At 41.3% G+C, this 24,255-nt stretch overlaps 1 protein-coding gene across 3 annotated transcripts in view; it reads left to right on the forward strand.

Annotated features, from left to right (window-relative positions):
- Window positions 1–23,978, forward strand: part of DGCR2 (DiGeorge syndrome critical region gene 2) — a 47,955-nt gene extending 23,977 nt beyond the window's left edge. Inside the window, exons 3-10 of one of the 3 annotated variants that reach the window (XM_027652021.1) lie at window positions 5,881–5,978; window positions 7,548–7,758; window positions 8,738–8,817; window positions 10,722–10,898; window positions 12,230–12,433; window positions 17,346–17,498; window positions 17,952–18,188; window positions 18,963–19,204. In XM_027652021.1, coding sequence (XP_027507822.1) covers window positions 5,881–5,978; window positions 7,548–7,758; window positions 8,738–8,817; window positions 10,722–10,898; window positions 12,230–12,433; window positions 17,346–17,498; window positions 17,952–18,188; window positions 18,963–19,204 — 1,402 coding nt within the window. Of the gene's footprint in view, window positions 1–5,880; window positions 5,979–7,538; window positions 7,759–8,737; window positions 8,818–10,721; window positions 10,899–12,229; window positions 12,434–17,345; window positions 17,499–17,951; window positions 18,189–18,962 lie in introns of all 3 variants that reach the window. The other 2 variants (XM_027652019.1, XM_027652022.1) reach the window with 2 other exon arrangements.
- Window positions 23,979–24,255: the final 277 nt, after the last annotated feature.

The raw sequence follows: 24,255 nt of genomic DNA on the forward strand, positions 1-24,255 counted from the left end.
CAAATGTATTAAAAGAAGAGGAACTGTAATTAATAAATTAGTTTTGTATTCATATGTTGTCAGAAGTATAAAAACCACTCCAAATCCTAAGACTTTTTTGTCAGAATAATTTCTTCTGGCATTTTTTTTCAGAACACAGTTAAGAAAGACATTAATTCATTGGCAATCTGAACAAGTGTATGAGATGCCTATTTTTTGCTAGACCATTTATTTCTGTGAAGATTGTCATTACAGCTGTTTTTGTTCTTGCTCTCTCTTATCAGAATGACTGTTTCCCTTTAAAGTGTGGAATTCCTTTCAGTTCCAAACTTACCATGTGCAAAGTACTGTTCCCCCTGCCCTTCCCAGTGGGCACACACGTGTCAGGGGAATCTGCAGCAGTGATTACCCTCAATTCATCTCTCTGGTAGACTAAAAGCAGTGGCTGCTTGCTCTTGTGAGCATACTAAAAATTGCTGGGAGGGTTTATGTAGCATGTGCCTGTGACTCTCTTCTGCTTAAGCAGTGGAGCTTCATGAAATTTGTGAACTGTTCCGTGTCAACAGTACTCGATCCTAAAAATAGTTTATCCTAGAGTAGGGTATTCTGTGAAATGGTGGAAGCAGGCATTAGTATCTTAAACAAGGACTTTTACAAATGGAAATTTATTATTTCTACTCACTTTCCCTTATGTTTCTATACAAGTAATCAAAGTAGAAACATGATTTTTCGACCTGTATTTAAACCCATAAGAGGGAAGGGATCTGCAGTTTACCTTTTACTGCTTATTGGATTTCCAGCTTTGCTTCTACCAGAATATCAGATCAGCTTCTGCAGATACTCTACCTTCTTTGCAGGCCTTCTGGTCTAACTCATTTTCAGGGGGACGAGCAGAGCAGAGTTTATTATAGCTCTGTCTGTTTTGCCTTTGTTTTCTTCTTGCTACAGGCTTGATGTTTGTTTCTGTTGCTTAGGAATTAGAGTGGATGTCTTTTAAACTCCAGTGCCTTTCATAAATCCTATCCATATCAGTTTTTTAGCTTGCAGTTATCCTGGTGATCATTTCATTTCCTTCCTTCATTTGTTTATATTTAAAGAACAGAATTCTTTCCATAAATAAATGATCGGATTGTGCTGTCAGATGTCTTTGGGCTTCCCCCAGCATCTGAACTTGAAAACCTCCACCTCATCCTGTAGTGCACACCCTTGCCCAGTGTCACATTCTTCCTTTAAGCAGTATTTCTCAGTACTGTCCTCTAGACCTGCTTGGTCAGAAACAAGAACACTGGAAGATTTTAGTGAGCTGAATTCCTAGGTGGTGTTCCCCCGCGAGTGAAGTGATCAAAAACAGCTCTTTGTTTTATTTCACCAAGGATATTGTGTTTGGTTGAAGTGACTGTTGACATTTGTGTGCTTTTTAGTACATGCCCTTTTTTAAAGCTAGGTAATAATGATAAAACCTCCGAGCATTTCCACACTTTTTCTGAGCCCTTGCTGAACTATTTCTTTACCTTACCTCCTGTGTTTAAATTATAAGCTCTTTCCTGTCAACCTATTGCATTGAATAGTGCTCATCACAGCAGGATGCTGTTCTTTGTTGGCATTGATGCCCTGGCATAATACAATTGATAGCACATGGTGGGGAGCTGCCTGATCTGAGAAGAGTCACTCCTCTCTGGGAAGTTCTAAACTGTATTTCGAAATATTGAGGCACAAAAGTGGACTTAATCTTGAAGTTCTCTCACCTCTCAAATTTCCAAATGGAATTAGAAGCTTTCCAAGCTTTTAGTGAGTTGTATGCTAGACAGTAAATTTGAAGCTTAAGGGGATAAGGCAGCTTTTGATGTAAATTTTGAGAATCAGTGTGTTTAAACAGGAGCAATTCAAATCTTGGAACTAATAATATATTAACAAGACTTCGTTGCTTCACAAACAGTTTCATTTTGAGACAATTTGACATAGTACATCCATCCTTGTAAAGGGTTTGGCTTGAGCGACTTGCCATCTGTGACACAGAAACTCTGGAACCTGGTTCAACTCTCCAAAATCCAAATATTCACCCCCTTTATGAGTCCTGACCATACAGGACCTCTCTGTGTTACAGGCAGTGTCCTCTCTGCCTGCCCTTTTTGTGGTGCACAGCAGACCTTGGGGTGTGTGGCAGATTGCAGTTTCTCTTTTTGCTCCTCTGAACACATTTGGTGTCACGTTTGTCCCCCCATGCAGAGCTGCTCAGCACACCTACAGTTCTGGCCTGTCCCTGTCTCAGCTGGTGCCAGCTCTCACTTTTGCGTTGTCTCAGCTCCTCAGCTCTCATGCCATTTGCACTACTTGGCTTTTTGCTTCCTTTTACTTGATCCAACTGATGGACACACCGAGGGGGAAGAAGAAAGAACTTTCTGCTCTGCTTGTGTGCTTGGCTTCCCCTAATGAGACACGATGTGCAAAGCAAGTGTTACTGAGATCCTGTGGATAAATTCTGCAGAGTAATCTCTGTGGATGTACATGGAAGAGTGTGGACAATGTAACTGAATTCCTTCCAGCCTCTGCTGGGCAAGCTCATAGTTCTTTCAGACTGAAACTTGGCTGCATTTGTCCCTTCTTTTTTTGCCATGTCCCCAAGAGAAATAGCAAAACTTGTATGCATGGCACAGAGCTTTTTCTAGGAGTTATCAGGGCTGTGACACCACATGTTTATCTAAAAGGTAGTTAGAAAAGTAAGCAAAATTTCCAATATCTTAATTTTTGTCCTGAACGATTGTTGCACTGTTTTGCTTCATATCTGAAGAGGTTTATCAATCTAAAAGGTAGTAGGAACCATCAGCACGGCAAACTTCTATTCTGAATTGGTTGCTTCAAGTTTTAAGCAATTGAAAATAGCCACAGAATCAGCACTGTTGGGCAACTTCCTTGATATATGGCCCTATACTTAGACTATAATTGTGCTAGAGTGAATGAGACAGTAACTGTAAATTGGGAGGAGCTCAGTGAATACTAATCATGACTTAATCCACTGGGAAACATACTGGAAGATGCTCACGTCCACCATGCTATAGTATTTGAGGGGAGAAAAAAATAGCACCCCATGAATTTTTCTTTGAAACCATTTTTTCCTTTTCCTCACCAAGTAGCAAGTAAATTACATTTCTGGAGTAATTTTATGAAGTCAAAGGAAATGGATCTCGCTCTGTCTTGGTTAATAAAAATACTACTGTTCCTGTTATTGCTTGTGGTTGTAGTATCTAAAAGAATAAATATCTTGGAAAATAACTGATCTTCCAAAATCTGATAGCTTTCAGAATATTGAGTATGCACATAAGCACTAAAAATTATAGCTTTTCCTTTCTGAAACACTCAGACCATGGTTAGGTTGTGATCTTCTGACTCAAGTTGTTATCTTAAAGCTTAGTCCATGGCACTCTCAATTTATTTTTAAAGATGAAAGTATTTGTAAAGATAAAAGTATTTGTATAAAAGAAGCAGGAACAGCAAAGTACGTGGAAAATTCTTCCTCAGAGTATTGTAAAAGTACAGTAGCAAACCAGTCCAATTACACCTTTGCCACCAGAATCTGCAACAGCTTTTCACCGCAGTCAAGTGACTTAGGGGCTCGTTAGCATCTCTTTACTGCCCTGGAAAAAGTTGTCATCATTGCTTTTGTTGGAGACAGAAATTCAGGTCAAATAGAAGCAATTTAATATTTGAAGAGCACCAGTTTATTAAGCAGCTGACAGCTCTGGGCTTTAGAAGTGACTTGTGGTGACTGCTTTCTGCCACTTGAGTCCTGGTTTCAGCAGTGAGTCTGCTGACACGGGCAGATGCTGAGGAAGGAATGAGAGTCCTGCTTCCTGGGTGCAGACTGATTGAACTCGCTTCGTGTGGGATCAGTGCAGCTATTTTTCAAAGCATCTGGCATAAATTCTGTCAATTTAAGATGTTAGCCCAAGTAACCCTTTCTTAACCTTGCATGTCAAAACCTGTGAACTTCTGTTTTATTCCTGGGGGAGATAAATTGTTAAGTCCTCGTGGGCGTTCTGTTTAGCCGTGGAGGGTCAGCCATATGGTGCTGCATCTGCTCTCACTTCTGAAAGGGAACTAATTCTTCATGTGTTTGGTTCTTACTGGTTCTTTGGGTTTAGCTGTTACCATTTAATGCCATGGGAAAAATAGAGCTTCCCATGTTGAACTCAGTGCAATTTGATAAAGCATTCTACATTAGCTGACGTTATTTTTAAAGTGTTGCCATAACTGAAGATTTGCTTTCTTAGTGTCTCAGTTTTGCTCTGAAAATCACATTGTAAATACTGCTACTGAACCACTAGGATTAAAAACAAATTCTAAAACCAAAAATAGATTGGCCTTTAAAGTAATAAAAAAATCGTTAATCTTCACTGTCAAATTATTTTACCATTTAGTGTCCTTTGAAATGTGTGCTGACTGAACTTAGTGGTACTGACTTCTTGCCTGTGATAGATAGTGTCTTCTAATATTGAACAGTGGAATTACTACTTTATTCCTGTAAGACCGTGCGAGTCTATTATGCACGACCATTTCTTAATGGGTGATCTCTGTAGACATGTAATTCCTGGGATAACGTGATAATTAAATATCCCTTGCTTATCCCATTAACCCAGGGCAAACTCAGTATGCTAGAGCCAGATGAATGCAAAGTGACTCTGCTGTTCCTGGGCTGCAGCTGGGGATTTTTTTGCTCATCAGTGCTAACATTTGTTCCAGGGAGTGCAGTTTGATGTTGGGTCTTGTGGAGGTCTTTCCCCCAGGTAGTGCACTGAACAGCCTCCAACTCGAGGTTTAAATTGTCATGAAATTGCTGCAAACCTCTTGCTTTCTAAATACAATCTGAAAAGAGAAAGTTTTAGTGACGTGATTTCATATATATTTCAAACAGATGTAGTTAAACCTGTTGAAGATGACTATGTAGCTTCTCTTTATTTAGGATCATGACTGGTTTATTTGGTTTAGTGAGGCTAAATAGAGCTAATCAGCTTTAAAGCAAAATAAGCTGATTTTTTTATATAGAAATGAATGTCTGCACGTCTCTTTCTGCTGGTTAAATTCTATTAAATTTAGTAATGTCTAGTAGTAGTAGCATACTAGTAGGTGTTTCTAATGCTTACATTCTTGGGTTAAGGTTTTAAGGTTAATCCCTTGTTTCCAGATTAATCTTTCTCGGTGCTCATCTCCGTCTTTCTCAAAGGTTTCTCCCCACCACCGTGCCAGCCTTCCTGCTTAGGATCCTGCTACTTTTGCTGGCTGTGGCCCACCCTGCATTGTCTCCACATAAATTGTGTTTTCTTTATTTACTCCTGGTAGACACAGGGAGCACTGCAGCCCCTTTCCTTGAATAACATCTTGCACCTTGTTCTTCCTCGGTTACGAAACCCAATTGTCATGTACACCTGTTAGACCTGCCACTGAGATGGGGGGGTGTGGTGTGTGGTTTTGTGTCAGAATTAATGAGCTAATGTTTCCTTTAGAAACCTAAGAGTGAAAAAAACCCTCATTCTTCTGGCCGAAGATGGGTTTCCTTTTCTGGTTTTAATTCTGTCCTAGATCTCAGAGAATGTGTTGGAAAATATATTGGAGACGTTGTCTTGTGTCCTTGAACACACAACTGAGGAGTGAAGCAGCTGGGGAGTGGGCAGTTCTTTTAGCAGGAACAGATAAAATGCACCAGGGATGATGCATTTGCTGCAGCAGTTGAAATGATGAGCATCAAGTCCTGTGCCATCTTTGTTTACCTGAGTGTGTCATGTACCACATATGTCTTGAATTCAAACTCGGAGAAAGTTTAATAAAATGAAATCTACCTTTGCTTGCATCTTTCCTCAATACTGACTGCTCCTTCTGGTCCCCTGGCTTGACAGGGGGATCTTACCATGGGAAGGAGAATGGGGACTCGAGGCACAACCGAGGAAGAGGAAGAGAGACAACCCGCTTTCACACTGTCAACGTGGCACAACCTGTCCGATTTAGCAGTAAGTTGCAGACTGGGAAATTTGGGCCATCTTTCTGCTAATTAATTTAGAAATTTAGGCTATTTTTTAAATCCAACTCTCTCACCTGCAGCACCACTTGTGCCACTGTTGGCATCCCAGTCCCAGCCTTACCTAAAGCATTATGAAAGTCCTGCAAGTGTCCTTCCCATCTCTCCAGGCCCAAAACATCTGAGTCTCCCCGGCCTTTTGCCTCTTGGCTTGGTTCCCTCTTTGCTCCAGGGATCATGCAATGATTTGGGAATGAGACGCTGCACTGATTAGCCTTGGAGACTGGGATGGGACAGGTTAGGAAGAGGACATGGGGGAAAGACATGGGAACATATGGAACATGGGAATGATTATTTGAAATCTGAAAAAGACAAGTGATTGGTATTTTGCTTTATCATGGATTCTGGTAGCTAAATTATGTTATTAAAATTTGTAGAGGACAATAAAGCAATTTAGAAATCAATATGGCAATTTCTAATGTGCTCTGCAGTCTGATTGGTACTGTATTCTACCCCTCCTTAGTGATGTAAACAGTAGATCTTAAAAGATCCTATATAAATGGAGAATGAGGAAAGGTATTTAATTAATGGGCTTCAAACCTAAGTTTGTATATCATTATTTGATGGTAAAGATCACTGTTTCTGAAGGGAATAAAGAGGCTTGAGAACAGAACTGTGAATTGCATGGAATGAACATAAACCAGTTTCTGAATATGAAGTTTCTTTCTTATGTGTGCAAAATTAATACTTCAGGTGCAGGTGCTAAAATCATATTTTTAAATTTCATCCACCTGTCTCCGTGATTCTCTCTATTAGTCACCCATCAACTCCATGAATGTCAGTCCAAAGCCCATGGGCCTGTTTCATCCAAAAGTGCCTCCAGGCTTTTGTTTCAGGTGCCCTCAGCTGAGTTAATTGAGAGAAAGCCGAGACAGCAGTTCACATCATCACCTTCTTACTTCCTAAAGATCTGCTTTACAGTGATGTTTTTCCAAAGCAACCAAGAATTTCCCCAGAACACCCATCATCTTCGGTGATTGACTCTGGGAGTAGGATTATGTGAATACTGCTGAGACTGTTTGTAAGAGTAGGTTCAAAACTTCACAGCAAGTTGGATGTATTGCTAAGCATCTGACAGAGACACAGTCATTAATTTGGCCACCTCTGGTTTTTATTTCCTGCTTCTTGCTGCTGCTTTTTACTTGATCGAGATGATTGTTTTTATAACGATATGTAGGGGAATATCTTCCACAGTAGATTGTCAGTCTTAATTAAAAACTTTAAAGGCCTTCTCAGTGTGATGAAACTTTACTAGGAGTTGCATCTTTTAAAAAAACATCTAAAGAAAAAAATCAACATTTATCAGAAGCTGTAGTAAAGTAAGCCTTCAGTGATCTGTAATGTATGCACCTCCTCCTGCAGAGGTGAAGTGTACACAGTATATTGTGTGTACACATGCAAGTGGTTATTCATTGCATTGTCATAAACTGATTAGGATGCATTACCTTAAAGATCCTAATTTGGGGGGAATGGTTTCCCTTCTATTCTTCATGTTTCCTAGGAAAGTGCCCAACAGGATGGCACCACTATGAGGGCACAGCCAGCTGTTACAGGATTTATTTAAATGAGGAGAACTACTGGGACGCCATGCAGACATGTCAGCGGGTGAACGGATCCCTCGCCACCTTCACTGCAGACCAGGAGCTGAGGTTCATCCTGGCTCACGAGTGGGACTTGGAAGAGAAAACATTTCTAAGGATGGAGCAGCATCGGTGAGTGGGAAGGAAGGGATGAAGATCTTGTTTTGCACGAGAATGGTTTCTGTGTGATACAAATACCGGTTGTTCAGTTTGTGTCGCAAATCTAACAGTAAAATTGACATCAGGTGAATAAACCACCACGAACATGCTGCTTGGCAGTCACCATCTGTGTTTTATGTTTTAATTAACATTAACAGATAATTAAATTCACCGGAGTCTTTTTATCAGCAGAGTCTTTTTATCTTCAGGTTGTCTCAGCGATGTACAGTTATTCTTGAACTGCAAGAGGAAGGTGGATTTCACAATGACTTACTGCTGCACTGCCTTGTCCAGAAAAAATTATTTTAATTTTTCATCAGGATTTGATTTCCAACCTGTAGCTCTAAAAAAACTTGCAACTTTGAGATAGGAATGAATTAAAAAAGCCATTTTGAGTTGGAGCAACTGTGTTCTGGTGGCTTTAGATATTTCATTCTATTAGTTCACAACAAACATTTCTTTTTTTTCTGCCTGTGGGTTTTTTCTCAGACTCATGGGCTGCTGTGACAGATCACCAGGAGTGGTTCAGTAACGATGTATCTCTGTCTCTGGAGTGTTAGATGGTTTGATCCAGAACAGTCTGACATAAGTTGCATATATTTAGAAATACTTGACTTCTGGATGCTGTCGTATGATTTTTGAGTTTTTGATACTGAAGTCCTGCCATAACAACAGAATAAGGTGCTTTTTGTGAGTAGAAATAAAAGACACAGTCAGTTATAATTTGTAAACATAGAAAACTATCAAGTATTTTATCGAGTATTTTCCTCTATTCCTCAAGTGTAGTCTCTCTACATTGCCAACATATGAGCTGAAATGATAAGGAAAAAAGCCATCAGAATGTTATGAAAATTAACTTGTATATATAAAGACATTGTAAGGTTCTGTGGTATTTCATTTATTAGTATGTTTTTGCCCTGTATCCTTAGAATGTAACTTAATTTTTTGATAGGTTCTGGGTCGGATATCAGTATGTGATCACCAATCGAAATCACTCCCTGGTGGAAGGTCACTGGGAAGTAGCTTATAAAGGTAGGCCTCTCAAATTACTGCTTAGTTCAGTGGCCCATGGAAACTGTCTTAAAGCCTGAATATAATTTGCAAGAACAACATAGCTTCTTTTAGTGATAGTGTTGAATATTGCAGGGGAACTGCTTGGCTTTACAATGTGGAAATGAAAGAGTTTAGTACCCCATGCATGTCTTATTTTAAAGGTGAGGAAGTTTCATGTTTTTTCACATTGGTGTCTTGTGCAAAGAACATGTTGTTTCAGTTTATCTGGGTTTCCTACTTGATTAAGATGAGAAAAAGGAAACTACTGTAGTTTCTCGTTCTTTGTGAATATCTAGATGAACTCCTGATTCTAGTATTTGCACAGACTAGTGTAGCATGTTTGGGGATTTTAGCTCTTTAAAAATTGGAAGAATTTTATATACTTAAAAAAAACCCCAATAGATTTTTCAGAATTACTCTTATTTTTTTCTTTTAAAGTACTTCAGGTAGTTTACTTAAACCAAATCAAAATTTGCATAATTCCAAAAATGTATCCCACTTTACACGAAAAACCTGAACGTTAATCTGTTGGGTTTTACTGGCTGAACTCTTTCAATTGCAAAACAAGCAGCTCCCTCTGCTGACAATGCAATGTTTCTACACCTTTTTTTAACTAATTCAGTTGAGGGATTAGTTAATCTTAAAGTCATTATATGAACTCTTATGTGTACAGTTGCATGTCTAATTGCTGTATTGGTTTAGGTAATGGAAAATTTAAAGCAAAGATGAGGTTTCTTTTAAGCACCAGCACTGTGAAGTCCAGTGTAGCATTTGAAAACCAAGCTGAATAGGTTTTTTTTCTTATACACAATTGTTGGTATCCATGGAAAATGTGGAAGGGAAGTTGTCCCTTAGGTACAGGTAATAATTATGAGCAGAATTTTACTGAACAGTTGGGTCTTGAAAAATACTTCCTTTGACATGAATACAAACATTCTCCTTAAAAGGACCTTTCTTTGCTCTTTGGAAAGCTGACTGCACTGCCATCTGCTGACAGTGTTAACAACCAGAGGGGCACAAATTACAGAGAAATCATGATAACTTTATTGTAAGTTTTATTTAATTTGATGCATTATATAAATTTAAGCTTTCTCAGTACGATATATTCAGGTGTTGTATTTATTACAGAGATGCCTCAATGAGATAAAGTACATAGTAGTACATAGTAACATCCAGTAGTTTCTAAAAACCTTTTCTTAGGCTTCATTGACTTATATTGAAGCAGACTCTGGATTCCTGATGCCTGTTTGAAAAGTGATTTAGGGTTCTATAGCTTGAAAATTTTGATTTATTATTGGAACATGTGAAATATGTGTCCTCAAAAAAAGTAATCAACACCTTTTGCACTGTTTGGAACCCACCACAATACTGTTTGCTAACGTGAGTTGGAAGCAGCAAACAGTGGATGCCCCAAGTGCAGCAGGGGCACTTGGAATGAGCAACAGGAGATGTGGGGAGCACAGGTGGATGCACAGGCATCTTCGGAAGCACCAGTGGGTGCTTGGAGTGCCAGGCACAAGATTGGTGTGTGGGTTCTTGCTCCGCTTGTAACAAGTGTGGCCAAACTCAAGCGTTTGAGGATGAGTAACTGTTGTCAGGCAAACCCCATGGGGCTCTGGAAAGCAGCACTTGTGAAGATACCAGAATATCACTTCTCCTGGTTCAGAGTGACAGAATTACCCAGTCTTTTGAAAACAGCAGCCTCTTTTCTCTGTGAGTCACCCCTTCCCTCCCAGCTGTTTGCCTTCCCTGGAGCAGTGTTGCTAATGGAAGCTGGAGCTGGAGGGCAGCAGCCGTGGTGTGCATGGAATGAGTGACATTACAGAGCCTTTCTAAAGCTTTGTATACCCACAGGCTGCTTATGCCAATGTATCTTTTTGCAGGCTCTTCAGAAGTGTTTTTACCCCCTGACCCCCGCTTTGGTAGGGCTATGTCTGAAAAGGAAAACGTTCTTTGTGCCCAGCTTCAGTGTATCCATCATCATAACTTCCGGCACCAGGGTTTACACAGCTGGTATGCTGAAAACTGCTATGAGAAATCTTCATTCCTCTGCAAAAGGAGTAAGTTGGTTTTGGTTCAGTATCAACTGTGTTGTGTGTTTAAATATGTGGAAATTTTTTCATTATCCTTTCCGACCTCTGCCCAGTGAATTTAAAAAAAAAAAAAGAGAAAGGGCAGAGTTACGTTTCTGCATGGTTTTAATAAATAAGAGCATTGTCATGTGTGGCTGTCACACAGTACAGAGTTTCACTAAAAAATTGTTAAACTGCAGTATCAACCCTAAAATAAAGTATACTTGGGGGGGGGGGGAAATTTTAAAAAGCACCTTATTAGTAAGCATCACTCTTAAATTATTAATTTCACATTAAAATGAGGAAACACTTGTTTCTGGTTTATTTTGAATATAGAAGATTCTATTGAATTCTTTCCAGACAGTTAGTGGAACTAGAGGAGAAAAGACAAGTGGAGTTTACTGACTTAAAGAAGAAAAGCCATTTTTTTTCACTTTATATTGAATTTCTGTACTCCAAAAGCCTCGATTCCAACAGAAATATTGACAGGATTATCAGGTAGTCTTAAACAGTACCTGATCTAGATGGTGCTTCATTGCAAGAAGGAGAGAAGCTGTTTAATTGTGAGGGTCGTCAGGAGTGCAGCTGACTCCTGGGGTGGTTGTGCAGCCTCTGTCTTCAGAGGTTTTTATGACCAGATTAGATAAAACCCATTGGGATGTCATAGCTGACCCTGCTTTGATCAGGAGATTGAGCTGGAGGCCTCCTCAGGTCCCTTCCAGCCTGAACTTCCCAGCTGACCTGTGCATAGGGTGGAGGGGACAGGTCATCCTCCCTGAGCAGCTGCTCCAGCTGACACGTGCCAGCAACTGTGTTTGTTCCCTCGCTCTGGTTTTGGTGCCTGCCTTTGGGACAGTGGGAAGAAGGCAGGTGGGCAGGGATCAAGATGCTGCTATGACAGGGGTAGTACTACTGCCTGGCTTCCTTCTTTAGGCCTAGCCTGTTTTAAGTGTCCTTCAGGTTTGGTCCAGAGAAGATCCATCTTTTCCTAAGTACCAGGAGAGAGGAAGGGAGCTGCAGAAGGCTTTGGCAGTGAAGCTTAAACTTCTCAGACCACTTACTTTGTCTTGGAGAGGATGCCTGAAAGTGTGTCAGTTCCATTAAATACCTGAAACTCAGCTTGTCAGTTTTGAGCAGTAAATCATCCCTGTGTGCCTCCAGACTATCCATTATCTTCCCCGCTCCCAGGAGATCCCTTTTCAAAGTTGCTGTAAGGTGAAGGCATGGATTTTAACAGGTGGACTGCTTATGCTTACAAGTCACTTAATGCAACAGAATAAACTGGATTCCATCAATATTGATGTGCCTTTCTGTCGTAGGCCAGACTTGTGTTGATATCAAAGACAACATTGTCGATGAAGGATACTATTTCACCCCAAAAGGGAACGATCCCTGTTTGAGCTGCACGTGTCACAACGGTGAGGCTGAGATGTGCGTGGCTGCTTTGTGTGAGCGGCCCCAGGGGTGTCAGCAGTACCGCAAGGACCCGAAGGAGTGCTGCAAGTTCACCTGTCTAGACCCAGGTAAGAGTTGGCTGCTACAGTGTTGTCAAGAAAAAAATAGTTCAGTGCTCCACTTGGTTATGTTTGGGTATAACTTTGTTTGAAATGATGCATCCTTGCAGTGCCTTGATATTGTTGGGTACAGCTGCCCTGTGGGGGAAGATCTCAAATCATAGGAAGGGAAACACTTCAGGCTGTGGCTGGTAAAAATTTGTTATCCTTGGTGCTACTTAGAAAAGAGAAACAGGAGCTTATTTTCAGTATGGAGATTGCTAGTACTGTGGGTTATTAGTACAACATCTTGCACAATTCCTTTGTCATGTTTAGTTGTTGTGAAAAGGAAGCACTTTTCTCTTGAGCACTAATTAAGCATCTTTTTCTGATTGTGAGCATTTATGTGAGTGGAAGTTTGCATGCAGGGACCATGGGGGAAGCAGAGTTTTTAAACTGTGTAAGTTTCAACAGTCATCAGGACATACAACTCTGCTTATTGGATTTGGCATATCAGTGCAGCTTCTGGTTTTGGATCTGTTAAGTCTTCAGTTGACTTTGAATTGTTTGTCAGTCACCATTTAGTGGTGTGGATTTTGGGGGCTTATTTTTCTGTAAAGAGACTTGAAAAAAGAAACATGGCTTACATGGAATTTGCTGTGGGGGTGGTCAAATGCTGGAGCAGATTGCTTGTGGAATCTCCATCTGTGGGATATTCAGTGCCTGACTGAACTCTGTCCTGGGCAACCTGCTCTAGCTGATGCTACTTGAGCAGGGGTTGGACTAGGTGATCTCAGGATGTTCCTTTCAACTTCAACCATTCTGTGATACCGTTATTTTTTGGTATTTTAAAAGAATCTAATCTTATCTGAGCATGCTAAGAAACTATTGTTCTGAATTCCTGTGGAAACACAAGGTCAGCTGTTTCCATCAGGGGCTTCTGTTTCAGTCTGTTACAAATTCCAGATTTGCTTATTGACTTCCATGTTTGCAGTCTTTCTTATTGGTCTTAATTAGAGCAGTTAATCATTAAAGGCCACTGGCTCCTCCTTGTGTCATTTACGTTTGTTCTGAGGGTTCAGCTTAGCAGATGTTCATAGCTTGTGTTGCAGGTCGGTCGGTGAAAGAGTGGGGGGGAAAAGCAGGAGTCTTCCTCCCACTCTTATCAGCTGAGCTAAGACTTAGGCTTCACTTTTTTTATCTTCAGGAACAGTGTCAGCAAAGCATCATCCAGCACACAGGATAAGATGACCTGGGATAACCTTGTGCCGTGTTCTTTAATCCTTACTTATTCCTGTGGGTCTTAACTATTGATGAATACTGATTTGAAGAGTGTATTTTACCACATCCTTTCTCATCCTTAAGCTCTTCCTTCTGTACTGATGGTAAATGAGACTGTTTCATTATACTCTTACTTGAAGTGTTCTGGTGGTTTTTTTAGTAACTTAGTTTTTGAGAGAGGAATTATCAAGCAGTCCTCCAACTTCCTTCATAATGAAGTTACTTCAGCTAGTGATAAACACTGAAATTTTTAAAGGAAACATTTCAGTTTTCCTTCTGGATGTTTATAAATGACTATTCCAGATGACGAGAATTAATGAATTACTTTCTTTAATCAGAATGTATTTACCTCTGTCCAGTTCTTTCATATATCTTCCCTGAGCTCTGTTGCAAAGGAAAGAAAACAGTTTACTGTTCAACAGTAAGTAAATTAATCACCCAAGGAGAGACTGGGGGAAATAAATCCTGCTGTTGGGTTGGCAGGTAATCAACTCTCGCAGTGTGAGTGGGTGAGCAATGATTACAAGTGGATAACGAATATTACTCAAGGATTTGGTAGTAGGGGGGTTTTTCAGTGGTAGGAGTAAGCTGAGCAATTGCAGCTATACTCTCCTGAAAGATGCTTCTCCTCATTTAGTGGAAGATAAATAGCAGAGGAATATCTTTCGTATGCTAATGCTGGAACTGAGGTAGTCTGTCTATTGCTGCTCCATGGATGTGGTAGAAAATAGTTTTTCTTTTGTGGCTCTTGTTTAGGCAGACTGCAACTCCTATTTGTGAAAAGGTAATAGAAGAAGTAAAATACTTGGAAGGAGCTGGTGTGCAGAACCTATTCTAGTGACTAAACTGGTGCAGTTATAGGGTACTAATACTGTACTGAGTGTAGAAACAGCTTTTCTGAAGTAATCTATTTGTATTTTTTTGGGTTGGAAATCTCTGTGATGATATAGATCTTGTTTTGGACAAGGTAGATCTTTGTCTTTTTGTTGTTGTTGAACGTTAGGAGCAGTGTGACAGAGGCCCACAACGCCCCAGAAGGTCCAAGAATTGCAGTTGTAGCTGGTCTGAAGAAATACAGAAGTCAGGCTTGCCTAAATGTGACAACCCACCCCTGAGAGGGAAGGAAGCACCCAAGATTTGTAGTGGTCATTGGTCAAAAGGAATGACAGAAGTCAGAGGGTCCACAAACAATCAGAAAGTTTTGTTAGTAAATTACACACTTGGCAGGGAAATTGGTATGTTAGTCCCTGTCCTACTATATAAACACCCAGCAGGGGGTTTTGGATAAAGGGGTAGGGTGAAAGGGAAGAGAGAAATTAAAGAGGGAGAGATGAATTAAAGAAAGAAAGGAAAAGAGAGAGGAAAAAGAAAAAAAGAGAAACTAAAGAAAGGAAAGAGAAAGATCACCAGTCCTGGTTCCAGTGTTGATCCAGCTAAGGGGATGTTGATACTGGTTCCAGCATCAATCCAGCACTGTGCTGTGTTGTGGCTCTTCTTCTCAGAGCAGTGCTGCCCTATTTCCATCTTCCCCCCTTCTCCAGCCAAATCTTGTTCTTTCTCACAGCATGTTAATACCAGTAGTCCTTGGTTATTACCAGCAATTCCTGTCTGTTATTACTAACAGTCCTTGGTTGACTCCACAGCCATCCATTATCAGTGTTTGAGACATACACATTAGCCCCTTATCATCTGGGAATCAAGAGCTCAAAAGGATTTCATCTTGGCCTGCTGTTTATAGGGTCTTTAGAGAGTGGGCTTTAGTCAGTAATTTTCCATCCTGACCACAGTCTGAGTTGGTAACTTTCTTTGAAGGTTCAGTAACAAAAATATTATTCCATTTGGGTTGTTGTTCTGGCAAGAAAAACAAGTTTATGAGCCTGTTCTTAAAAAGAGGTGTTCATTAGACACCTGTTAGTTCCTGGGAGCAGACAGTGTTTCTGATAAGCTCAAGAGTGGCTTAGTCTAAGTGCAGTTTGTCAAGGCTGAGGCCTAATGAGCATTTCTCAGATCACAGTGTGGCCTGGGAGTGGGGGATGCACCACTACAGTCTGTCCTGTGACCAAAGCCAGCTTCTCTGGGCCTCTACACCTATGAGTGTAAAGTGACTTACTGAAGTCACTTTAGTGCTATTAACAGCCTTAAATAATTTATGAGGATCACGAAGCTGGCATTGCCATAAGATGGAGGAGGAGCAAGGGCAGGTCTGGTGTTCAGGAGGGTGTCTTGGTTGGTAGGTCTGTGACTGCCTTGGCTGAAGCTCTGACAGCCGTAGTTGCTGAAAGGTTTGACAGCACATAGGCTTTTGTACTGCACAGCCAGATTTGAGAGGGTGCAATGTTCAAATTCTATCTGTAGTGCACTATTAAATTAATTTCTTGTTACCAAGAATGTATGACATAATAAATAGCAGCCTGGTAGCCTTGTACTGTATCTGTGGTACATTAGGTGGATTTTTCTGTTACTAGCACACCAGCACTTAGAACTGCTGTGAGGCTTTTAGCATTCTTTTTTAAGAAATCTTGATAAAACTTACTTACTCTTAGTGAAAGGAGAAGTATGGAGGGAGCTCTTGCAGCTGGAGTGGGTGCAGGCAAGGAGAGGTGGCCCAGATCTGGCTGGTTCCTCTGGGAAGTGGGGTGGCAGTGCATTGGCTGGGAAGAAGGGTCATCTCCTGCTTGTGTCCTGCAGCAGGAGGTGACCAGGTTGTGCAGCCACCTCATCTGTTTCTTACCCACACCAAACCAGGGTGCATTTCTCGTTCAGAACCCTTTAATGATAAGTTGGTGCAAAGAACACAGCACGGTCACCTTTAGGTCATTCTTCTTTGTGTAGAGTGTCTGTGTGTGCATGAGCTGCTTAAGCATAACCAAGTGTGATTAATTGAACTGTGCAAAAATTAATTCCTCTCATGCCTGGTACTGGGAGAACAGTGGTAATTTGCTCACAACATCCTTCCAAGTGTGAATCTGCTTAGCAGTGGGATAGAGCTCTCCAAGTTCTAAGCTACTGGGTCTGTTTCTTGTTTTTCCATTTGCTTTCAGTATGACTCCAGGAAAAGATTTAATTCCCTCATCTCTTCAGTTTCTGAAAGATGATTATCACATTGATTCACTTTTTGAAGGTATTTTTAGTTTCTATCCCTTAGTGGTGCTAAAGAATGTACCAATGACACATGGAATTTAGGTGGGCACATCTTGGTAATAATGACAATGTTTAGAGATTTTGTTGTTGGAAATGTAAAAGTTAACGAGTCCAGAAGTCATGTAGTGTGTCAATATGCCAGTTCTCAGGCCTTTCCCAAAGCTTTCAGGCTTGCTTTCCTCTTCAGTATAACTTCATCAACCATGCCAGGGAAACAAATGGATGTGCAAAATGCCATTAAACCTCTTCTTTTTCCCATTTTCAGAGACCTGAAACCTTCACCATTCTGTCCCTTTTGCTGAGGAAGATATTCTTAGAAACTTTTAGATCTTCTTGCAGTAAAAAGATAAATCACATGATGATTCATGATTTTCTTATATATTTGAAATACAGAAAAGTGTTAAACCAGGCTAATGAATCCCCACTCTGCATTTATCTCTCCACTACTGACAGAAGATCATCAAGGAAGATGAGTCTTGAACAAAAATAACAGGCTGCTTTCATATGTTTTATGTAACAGATGGCAACAGCTTGTTTGACTCCATGGCCGGGGGAATGCGTCTGATCGTGAGCTGCATCTCCTCCTTCCTCATCCTCTCTCTGCTGCTTTTCATGGTCCACCGGCTGCGCCAGAGGCGGAGAGAGCGCATAGAGTCCTTGATTGGAGCAAACTGTGAGTACCAACCTTGTGCCTCGTGCTCATTATTGACAGGTTGATGTACATAAAGGTGAGAAATGTCCTACTCTTGCTTGACTGTGCCTGGGTGCGTGTCTTGGTAGGGTCTCCAAACTTGAACTTTTTTTAGTGGATAATGGAAAGATAATTTTTTTATTTGTATGCGGTCCAAGTCTGAAATATCTTCTGTGTGAGTGGTGTCCATAGTTTGAAGAGGTTAGAGTCAAATTTAGATGTGATGCAGGACAAACAGACTGGGAGCAGGTGGGCCTGGGTATGGTTGTTAACTGCAGCAAGTTGACTTGTATGGGTTATGTAGACTTTTTTAGGTCTTCGGGAGACATGAGTTCCTTGGGTGTGAAAAGTGGAAAAAGGTGTTGAGATCTGACTTAAACTGAAGAAGAAAGCACGAGAGAAAGTCACTGACTCCTTTTTCTTCTCTTGAAACAGTGCACCATTTTAACTTGGGCCGCAGGATGCCTGGCTTCGATTATGGTCCCGATGGTTTTGGAACTGGCCTTACTCCACTGCATCTTTCAGACGATGGGGAAGGCGGAGCATTTCATTTCCACGACCCACCTCCACCCTACACTGCTTACAAGTATCCAGATATTCAACATCCAGATGACCCACCTCCTCCTTATGAGGCTTCTGTCAATCCAGGCAGCATCCTTTGTTCCACTCCAGGTACGCAGGCAATCATTTCTCTTTCCTCCCACTTGTTAATGGCTAGAGGATAGATTTTTATTTTTTAATGATCATGTGTTTCAGCAATTGTGATGGGAAAATACACTTTAAATAAAATCTCCCAATTTTTGTGATGGAAAAGTCTTTTGTTAAAATGTATCATTAACCTTTCACAAAGGTTCTTCGGATCACCTAAATTAGAAGTGGAATCCAATCTGCAAGCAGTTTACCTCTTAGACCTTACCCATTTTCAAGCCTTGGATGGATAACCTGGTTAGCTTTTTTTTTTCCACTATGCTGTCACAATTTTTGGCCTTTTGAAGATGGGTCTATAGAGATTAGTATTAAGAACTAGAACAAATGTCAAGTACAAGACATTTTGAACAAATTATATCCAACGTCTTCTCTCCTCCCTGCTTCCCCCACCCACACCCCCCAAAAATTGACCAAAAATACCACTTTCTAATGATTCACCCAGTGCTCTTCAGTTTTGCAGCTGTGATATTCACATACTGTAGAAATCATTCCAATTTGGGATTTTATAGCAGCATATTTCACAAGATAAGTGAGCCTGATTAGTGCAAGCATCTTATTTATATGTCCAAGTTTTATTTTCACTACACCATTTTCCTCTTTTGCAGTCTCATCTTGTTGTGCATTAGCGCAAAACCAGGAAAAACTCAGAGCTTCCAGAAATACAGATCGTAAATCTGTTTGGGAGTGTGAAAGGTTATACTTCACGTTCTGATTCTGCTTGTTTTTTGTCCTTTACAGATGGAGTTCTCTCTCAGACTGTGCAAAGCAATCCTCCATCACTAGGAAACTGTGATGTATCCCCACAGCTTACAGAGGGGTCGCTTCCTCCCTCAGTTGGTCCTTCTCCAGTGGAGCTGGAAGACTCTGCTGACAGCAGCACCTTTCTTGTCCCTCCTGACACCCCACTAAATGAGAACACACCGGCAGAAACTCTTACGGGCAACCATCACAGCCACTGTTCCCTCAACACCATTGTATAGAGGAGCGAAACGCCCATCACTGGTCGGAGAGAGTTTTAGCAACTGTTTGCACAGACAAACACTAATCCGTGCTTCAAACTTCAGAAGGAATCTCCACTTTGTTTTTCAGGCACTGCTTTTATGTTCTAGTTTAGGATCGTGCCTCTCATTTTTTTGGCTGTTGTTATTCACTCACTAATCAACTTGTCCTGTAAATATGGGCTTGTATAACTGCTCTTTTTTTTTTCCATTGGCTATGGAAAAGAGAGCAGAGAATTCCTTTGACTTCTAAGGAGGTAAAAAGTATGGGTAGTTTGGTTTTTAGTTTTTTTTGTTGTTTTGGTTTTTTTCTTAACCTGAGAGGAATCAAAATCTACATCAGAAAAAAGCTACTTGGATTTGGCTGGATACCACAGGATCCAGGGAACAGACAATGGAAAAGGAGGGTGGGGGCAGTCACTGTTCAAGCAGAGAGAATGGAACTGCAGGGGAAGGGGCTGGGGACCTGTTTTGCAGAGTGGGGGCCCTGAGCAACAAAACACAGAGCACCAAGGGTTGCACTGTGTAAAATACATGTGGGTTTTCACCTGCATTGCTGTTTCAGAACACCATAGGGACTGGAGAGTGAATGGTCTACACAATACATGACGAGTGGGTACTAAGAAAACTGGGATTTGCCATTACAATTATTTGTTGCTGGTACCTGCAAAATCTCATGGTTGGGTAAACTTCTGGCCCATGAAGGAAACTGGTTCTGTGTGATGTCCCTTTGGTAGAACCCTCACGTGTGTTAGACAGTACTTTAGGGAAGAGATGGGGAGCAATTAACTTTGATGCAACCTGAGTTCACTGTATGAAGCCCCTGTTTGTTACAACCCCATAATGAAGATCGAGGTATTCTTCTTTCTAGGTTAACTCCTTTACAGTGAACAGTTGCACAAGACTGACCTGGGTAAAAGATCATTGTTCTTGCTTTTCTTATTGCATGCTATATTTAGCATGTGTGTTCCCTCCCCTCCCTTTCACTGCTTTGCAGTTCTACAAATACCACTTAAAAACGGTGATCAACATGTACTATACTTGATATTTAATTCTAATTGGACACTTGTTCCTTATCTGAGTCCCATAAATTGCCAGCCCCGTTCTAGAGATTTCCCCCGTGTCCCCCAAACCATTTATCCAGGTCCCACAAGGGTTTATAATGAGGTTAGTGTACTTAAATCAATAAAGCAGTTTGCTTCAGTCTGATATGTCATCTTAAATTTCCCCCTTGTATTGAACTCTTTAAACTAAGTTAATTTACAGATGACAAAGATTCATTCACTCCCTCACGAAACCCAAAGTCAAGCACTGTTGGTTTTGATAATGAGTGCAAAATAATCTTGACAGGTGACTTTAAATTTGTTTGGATTTCAGTGTACAAATAATTTACTTTTTTCTCCCATCCTCCCCTTGCCTCTGCTTCTCCTTGACTTACTGTAACAGTCAGCAGATGAGATGAATTTTAAGGAATTTGTAAAGAATGCCCCCTGTAAATGGTCTCCTGTTACCTTATGAAGGGTACAAGCCTAGAGGGACAGGAACAAAACACTGCATGGGGGTGTGTATGTGATCTATTTTTCTAGTAATGATGAGAAGTCATACTTGTATGACAAATCCTAACCCACTGTTGCGGTTTCCCAGTGCAGCTGACTCTTTCCCCATGGAATATGCTGCTACTTTCTATTCCCCCTCTTGCCTGTAGGCTTATACTGTACTTGGGGATTAGTCTTGACAATTCAACTCCTTTTGCACAGAAAACTGGGGGTTTCGTTACTGAGATCGTGTCTGGTGTCTTGACATTCAGACACTTGCTAACGACCTCGACTCCGTCGGAGAGCGTGAATCACAGCTCTGGGTGCGCTGCCGGCACACGAGCGGGAGGAGGCACTGCTGGGAAGCCTCCCCGCCTGGAGCCGCTCCATGCCCGCGTCCTGCGCTCCGGTCTGACTGGCTGCAGCAGCACTGGTACGAAACGAGAGGACCCCTTCTGCACCCCGCGGGATCTCTTGCCGTCTCCTCCTCCTCCGCGTTCCAATCCCTGGTCTAATGAAGTGGGTGGATAGCAGTGGTCAGAACCATGCGTAACAAATTATCGAGCATTTCTGAAGTATGAAAATAAAGCGGGTTTTGTGCGTTTTTGAGCACATTCATACGTTTTATACATTGTATGTACTGATTTTCCTTTAGTTTTATAGGTACGAATGCGTGTGCGTGCGTGTGTGTTTCTGGGTGGTGACATATATATATATTATCTATACATACTGTAGACAGTAACCTTTGTGCTGCGTCCCACTAGGTGAAGCTGAGCACTGAGATAGAAACTAGGCTCTAGGGTTAATACTTCTCTCAAGCTGGCTACACTCTGTTGTAGGACAGGTTGGGATAGAGTACACTTAAGTAGGATGCAAAGTCTATGCTACTACAATCTGTTCCTGAGAAATATTTTGTTAGCAGTGCAAACTAGAAAATTTCCAATTTCTTTTGAAGCCAGGTGGAATATTTGTTCTTTGTAGTATCCTAGCGCAATAACAAAAGGCCTTTTGGCTTGGTCTCTGAAGCTGTTTTGTGGCTGAGGTGAACAGATACCTTACCTCACACTTCTCCTAACACTGCAGGAATCTGTTCAACATTTTTTTATGTTACTTTTGGTTCTGTGGTGAGTTTTATTTGCAAATAAGCTCTGTTACAACTGGCAACTTCATGGTGGCTCCTGGTTGTAGCTGTTCCAAATGGAGGCTTCTTTGTAGAAGCCTCATTGTGATATTTTCCCTATTACTTCTGAGCCTTTTCCACTTGTATATTGGCAGTAGGCAGCTATTTTCTCTATTTTCTCCTATCCTTCTTCATCTTAACTGTAAACAAGGGAAATTCTGCCTTGAATGGAGCAGCTCACTAAGTACAGCTCGTTTACCTCTCAGTGAGCTTCTAATTTGGCAATAAAATTGTCATTTTTTTCCCTTTTTAATGTAGCTTTTTCACATTGAGTACTTTCTCTTGGAGTAAGAGCCTTTGTAGCGGAAAACGTCCCAACTACTCAGACTTCTGAACCAACTGGGGAAGAGTTAAGTTTCCATGACAGCAGTGGACTCCTCAGCAAACCTTCCTTGCCCTTGGCAAGGTGACTGGAAGGCAGTTTGTCCTGAGCACCAGTTACAGAGGGTTGATGCTTGCCCGAGGAAAACCTTTCTGTTTTGATTGCCATTAGATTGATGAGATCTTCGGAGTTACTTTGTGCATTGATTTTTTTTCTCCCACCACTGTTCATATCTCTGGATATTTTTCTTAACTGCTGATGCATCCTATACAACCCTCCAGACGCAGCAGGGAGATGGCATTGCCACATGTTTCCCAGCAGAGTGTGTGAGCCAGGAGTGTGTTTATCTCGGGATGTCCTTGACCGCAGTTGTTGTGAAATCCCAGCACTCGGCTCCGAGCAGGGCTCACACCTCCCGTTGTGGCCTCAGACAAAGCTGCTCCTCAGATTCCCCCCTCCTTTTGATGTACTGTGGTGCCATAGGAGGTCTCTGCTGTTCCTTAAGAGCAGCCCCAGTTACTCTGGTTTGTCAGTGATGCCCCTGTACAGTGTCACAGCAGCCCCTGATTCTGTACTAGGTGAGTTGTAGGGTTTAAATGTTAGAGGGGCAGAGGGTCCTGTTCTGTGCTAGATCAACACTGTCATTCCAATATGCGAAAAAATTTGTCTGTGTAATGTTCAGTCCTGTTTAGTTTGAGCCTCAGACTGTTCCTTTATCCATGCACAGCAGGACGCTGATCTAGAAGAAGAATGAAGTAGGTGGACGTTTTTTTCTGAAGGCTTAATCTTGCGGTCGGGCGGTGCCTTGACTCCATGGGTGTTGTGATGACCTGTTCAGGCGTCTCCCAAGTTTAACTTGGGAAGAAAGTGGGGTTTTGTGACCAATAATTGTTACCATTCTTTTCCCATCTCATATTAAACAAACTTGAAGCTATTTTTGAGCATGTTTTTATCTTTCGGATGTGACTTCTCAACGACAAAGCACTGATGTTTTAATGTTGCCTCGTACAATCCCTAACGCGCATCTCTTTTTTTCAGTTGCTGAAATGTCTTTTTTCTCCCTAGCTAATGAACATGCAAAGAAATTTCTTTTAAATTCCCCTTTCAAATTGGGAGCTGAACCCTAAAATTACAGCAGTTGAGTGTAGGAGGTGAAGCAAAGTCCGTACGTTTGCTTCCGATGTTCCCCAGTCCCAAATGAAATAAGCGTTTCTTTGGAATAGATGCTTTCAGTGATAAAGGTGCACTTCTCGTAACAACAGTCAGCATTACCTGCCTGCTGCGGTACCACATAGCTTTAATTTTCTGGTATGTGCACCTTGAGTGCTGAGTGGGTCGGAGTCGATGCCAGCAGAGGTGGCCGTGCTGTGCCACACCCTGCCTGTTGGGCTGAGGGTGCCTGGGAGGCTGTGAGAGAAAGAGACACTGCTTTTTACCTTCCTCTGGAAAATCGTTTTAGCCAGCGCTGCACTTGCAGGCTTCTCCTGTGTAATTGGTTTGTGACTGGACTTAACTGTGGCAGTGTATAAAAGATTTTGATATTCTGTGAAATACCATGTAGAATTTAAATTTGATACTATAATAATTGAGTCCCTGTGACACTGATTTTTTGTTTTAACTTCTTTGGGGTTGGCACTAATCTATCTTTTTTTTTTTTCTCAAGATGCTGTGAGAAACATTTCATCCAAATGCCAAATAAATTGTGTTCTGTAAGAGAAATGTCCTGTTCAAATGTCTCCTGATTTCTGCGTCAATGTGGTTCCCCAGCGTTGCGAAGGAAGGCTTTGTTAAATCACACTTCTGAGCTGTGATCTTGCAGAAGATCAATAGATGCATTTAACATGGAACAGGGAGGCTGCCAAAGTCCTCGTTATGCAAATTCCAGTGGGATTTACCTGTATTAGTGTAATTTTAGGAAAGTCTTGGGGTTATACCCAAGAAGGTGAAGTGCAGTATATTCCTGTTGCCCTCCCCAAGCCCGTGGGAAGGTGCTGAG

Source organism: Corapipo altera, unplaced genomic scaffold (genome assembly GCF_003945725.1).
Source record: "Corapipo altera isolate COAL_440 unplaced genomic scaffold, ASM394572v1 67, whole genome shotgun sequence".
Classification (NCBI taxonomy): Eukaryota; Metazoa; Chordata; class Aves; order Passeriformes; family Pipridae; genus Corapipo; species Corapipo altera.